Genomic DNA, 4,713 nt, shown 5'->3' with positions numbered 1-4,713 from the left:
ATGTACATAGTTCGCCGGCTTAAGGACACATTTGCCTTACTACATGTTTAAACGAATCAAAATGCCTTACCCATATGCCATGGTTACTTTCCATATCCTTGTGGTATCCTGCAGGGGAATGCCAACATGTCAAAATTTCATACTAAACCAGTGTAACCCAAACCTTATATGTTTGTGATTGTATGAAATGAATCAACCACCAAAGCACATGAGATGAAAATACACATCTGTGTATCTCTCAGTCACCGCCACATATTAGCGCCAACAAGTTTTGGGTTGACTGGCGCAAGTCTCTAATAAGTTTTATCAGAAACCGTTCATGCACTGCCCCGCGCTAGGCTAACCACACAGTATTGCCATTGAGTTTCAACGAGTTTAACCTTTAGGGTCGGCTTAAAGCAATGCTAGGCTGCATTTAAACATGTGGTGATCCATATTGCTCTAGCGAGGAGAGGCTATCATGTTTCTGTCGACTGTTCCGACTGTATGCGTACGAGACCGTTAGCAGTGTTACTAGGATGGAATTATGAATTTGCTCTGGCTAAATAGGATTGAATGAATACCTCATGATAAGACATTTTAAAACAAACATAAATGAATGATTTGAATATACTGATATAGTGATGTATAATTTTGTTCTAACTTTGCTCTGTCCCATAGCTCCCTTGTACGTGCGCTTTCTTAGACTTACATCATCCATCAGGAAAGTGTCAGATAACGCATTGGTGTAAATAGTTGTATGTTCCCATGCTCAATGGACAACTCCATGGGAACATCCACTTGGCACACACACTTTGTGACTGAAGGTGGGTAGATTTCATAGGTCATTGTTCTTCATCCTTCTCCTGTCCTTCGCTCTCTGTCTCAGATAGGGTGTCTGCATCATCATCATCATCCCCAGTCAACCCTTCCACCCGGGCGGAGGGGTGGGGGTGGGGTGTTTGGGGTTATAGATCAACCAGCAAGTGCCCATACGGGTTCTGAGTTGTCCTTTGAAACTGGTCCATTAAGTCTTTATGGTTTCCTTGATACATCTGTCTTGCCAAAGTCATGATGGGTTGTTGATCACTAGGATTATTGAACAGAAGTAGATAATGACAGTTCCTTCGTTGTGTGGGATCCTTACTGTAATACGAGTTTTGGTTCAAGGCAATTACTGAGAGATTCCGATTATGACTTCCTTCCGTAAACAGATTTGTAATGCGTGGATCTTTGCTGACTGTGGACCTTATGTCATCAAGCACAACGACATTCACCACCTGGGGGTCCAGAAACTCATCTTTTAAGCAGGTCAGAAGGAATGCCTTGATGGAATTCAACGTAGGGATAAACACAAGTTTGAATGACAGTATACAAGGACTGCATCGTTTGTAGAGCCATAGAATACGTTCGGGATATGGTTTAATGTTCATCCGTTCTAGAAGCTGCTTCACTAAGTAGGTTTTTCCACAGGATGTGGGCCCAGAAACAATCATGGTAAACGGGTGTTGCAACCTAAATTCATCACCCGCATGTAGCTGCTGCTCTTGCTGCTGCTCTTGCTGCTTCTGCTGCTGCTGCTGCATTTGCTGCTGTTTTTGCTGCTGCTGCTTGAGATCCTGTCCAGAATGTTTTGTTCGAATATGACGGGACAAGTCATGAGCCCAAACGTATTGTTTGGAGCATACTGGACAGGAATACATGTTCACACGGCGGCAGTCCGACTACAAATGACACATTTAGCCTTTTGTCTCTATTTAAAAACCTGTTTTCATTCGTTTTGTGGGCATTGAGTGTTTTCCCTATGGACGACACATTTTTCCTTCAACTTGGCTTTCGCCTATTGTACGACTTGTTGGGTGGGAGACGTGACAGCAAACGTGTCTGTAGAAGTAGGTAAGTACATCTTGACCCCTTGTTTCTTGTAATAGATCACATAATCGTCTACATTCTTAAAAGGATTGGGATAGCCCTTGATCTGCAAGTAGTAATATTTGGTCCATTTCTTAGGATCGTCCAGATATGGTCTCCAGTATGTCCTGTTCGTTTTCTTGTTGCAGTTGAATACTATCAGTTGCAGAGAAAGTGTCACTATCACGGGTCCACAGTTAAATGAAGCTAGATTGCCCTAGTAGTCCTTTATATAGAACTCCCCTCGTGTTCAAAAAGGAGCAGGGCGTGGTTTCGATCCACGGTCCTATGGGTTTTGAGCCCAGTGCGCTTCCACTGCACCGCTCTGCTGTACTTGCATCTATCATGTGTTAGGACATTTATATCAACCAATGACAACCAAATAGTCACAAAGACATCCAGTATATCTCTTAAATATGTAAATCCAGATGACTACCCCAGCGAGCCATGTCTTTTTGTGAGTCTCCTACCAGCGCCAAGTACGGACAGTTTGGAGACCATTTCTCATGTTCACTCCAAGGATCATCATCGACTTCCCAGTTCCTGAGAATGACGCCACATTGAACACATTTGCAAGCATCTCCTCTGAGCAAGTACACAAATCCTGCCCGTGCCATGTGACTAGGACTCTGTTTCATCTGTACAGGCCAAGACTGAAAAGAATTCAGCCATTCTTGGAACTGTGTTTGAGGTTTGAGAGGGATGCTGTCCGTACATAGGTAACGACCATATCATCATATTCGGTCTTGTCTGTCTCTAGTCCCAGCAATGCCATGGCCTATATCTCTCCGCATTCCTGCAGGGCTTCGCAGAACAGTGTGTATGCTTGGGGGCCTCGTCTAAGTAATGTGGACATCAGTTCTCTGACTCAATAATCTCAACGGTCATGAAGATGGTAAGCACTCCAAACTGTACCAGTCTGTTGACCTCTTCTGCTCTCTGTATCGCTTGCACGAGGCCAGCTGAATAATTCTTCCTCAGATGATCACGGTGAAGGCCTTCCATTTTCAAGAGGGAGAGAGAGACCTGGAAGTGATGTGTATTCAGGAATGAAACTGTTGCATGATCAGAAATGAAAGGGGTTTTATACAGGTAAGACACGAAACCGGATGAAACTGCTTTGGGGTACTGAAAAAATGGGGTTCTAAGTTGATTGGTCCAAAAGAATGGGGTGATACAAAACATGAAACCGGATGAATCCGATTGACCTATCTGCATGGTTGCCAGGCGTCTGACCTAAAAATACACCCATGACTGAGGACCACTCAAGGTCGTGGTGAAAATGACGTGACCCTCATAGTGTTTTCCAAGGTCATTGAGGAAATAAGGTCACGCAGGTGTTTGATGACGTCAGAACCAACATGGCGGATTTTTCTGCTATTTCACCATATATACAACACATGGAATAGTAGTGACTTATTCAGCACAGAGCAAAGCGATAAGAGAAAACAAAATGAAAGATATCGTCTAAAGATGATGACGATGAAGATGAACAGTTCAGTGCCAATATTGTGGTTCCAGGAAGTACCAACATGGAACCGACTCATTTTTGCAGTAATGATTCTAGACAAAATTACTCTCACATTGTTTTGTAGCGATGATTTCCTACATCACTCTGAAGTAAACAGATAAATACCTTGTCACTGATTTGCACAAATGTATTTGAAACATCTCAAACCTGCACCCATATGCAGCTGGTTAGATTACATTTCCATGAAAGATTATCAAAAGCACGACAAACTGCAGTTTCAATGTTGGAATGGTGACTTTAACTTCCATGGATGGAAAACGGAACGGATAAAGTGGATTTTAGATCAGGCTATTTACAGGAGAAACGTTGTTCAATAAACCGGACCACGCAGCCAGACTTGTGTCCTGATTGACGAAGATCAACGGAGACGTTTTCATTTGTTTGCAAACACAATCTATGAGCACATTTTTTTTAGCACTATGTTTCCCTGCCCACTATTGACAGTTGTTGAGCAAGACAGTCACCTATTAACGCTTAATAAACATTTTTTGACAGAATACACTTTTTGTAGATTTCCTCACCCGAATTTTCCAGTCATCATATCCAGGCAAAAAACACGGGCATATATTCACGTGACCGTTCATTTAAGTCAACTTCACAACTGTACAGCTAGATTTCACGTTCAAGCCGGTGGATTGTTATCTCTATAAAACTTTTTTCATTGACGTTTGTCGAAGGTATTTAATGATTCTCAATCCCAGACGCTCTTAAATGTTTATAGCATTCCAATACACGCCCCATCAATGTTTCTAAATAAATTGTTTCATGCGGTGTTAGAAGTTGCAGTCACGGGAAGTCCCCATTGAGAAATTAGTTCTGCGTCGCATTACGAAGTTATCGACTCACATAACATTCCATTTAGATTCCACGTCAATCGATCAGAAACTGGGGAATAGGATACCATACATGCACGCTTGCACACACGCATACATGTAAGTACTCACGCGAGTTATCAAGGATTTCTGCTCGGCATGCTTCTGATACAGAGCAAATGTCATTGATACCTGATACTTGATCCATTGATAAGGGGCGTCTTAGTCGAGTTTAGTAGGGCGCTGCTCTAGACTATTGGTCAAACCGTAACTTCGTCACCATCAATGGGTCGGACCTGGTTACAGTGTGTGCAGCCTATTTCAGGTCTAACCCATTGTGATACTCTTTGATGTGTGACCAAAGAGATTTAAATACCTACCCGAAACAATCACTTACTCATGGTGCAGTGGATAGCGGGGCGATGGAGTAATCACCATGTCTGGTGTTAGAGAATTATTGTTGGAATATTGATAAAAGCA

The 4,713-nt window shown here is 42.6% G+C and overlaps 1 protein-coding gene across 1 annotated transcript; it reads right to left on the bottom strand.

Moving 5' to 3' along the window:
• Positions 1 to 824: 824 nt before the first annotated feature.
• LOC137281157 (baculoviral IAP repeat-containing protein 7-B-like) lies at positions 825 to 2,895 on the bottom strand. The gene is made up of 4 exons (XM_067812283.1): positions 2,806 to 2,895; positions 2,361 to 2,543; positions 1,508 to 1,703; positions 825 to 877 (listed from the first exon to the last, which is right to left on the bottom strand). The coding sequence occupies exons 1-4, from the start codon at positions 2,893 to 2,895 to the stop codon at positions 825 to 827; spliced, it is 522 nt and encodes a 173-aa protein (XP_067668384.1).
• Between the last annotated feature and the right edge of the window lie 1,818 nt (positions 2,896 to 4,713).

Source organism: Haliotis asinina, chromosome 4 (assembly GCF_037392515.1).
Source record: "Haliotis asinina isolate JCU_RB_2024 chromosome 4, JCU_Hal_asi_v2, whole genome shotgun sequence".
Classification (NCBI taxonomy): domain Eukaryota; kingdom Metazoa; phylum Mollusca; class Gastropoda; order Lepetellida; family Haliotidae; genus Haliotis; species Haliotis asinina.
The sequence above is the reverse complement of the archived record's forward strand: the minus strand, read 5'-3'. Positions and strand labels throughout refer to the sequence as shown.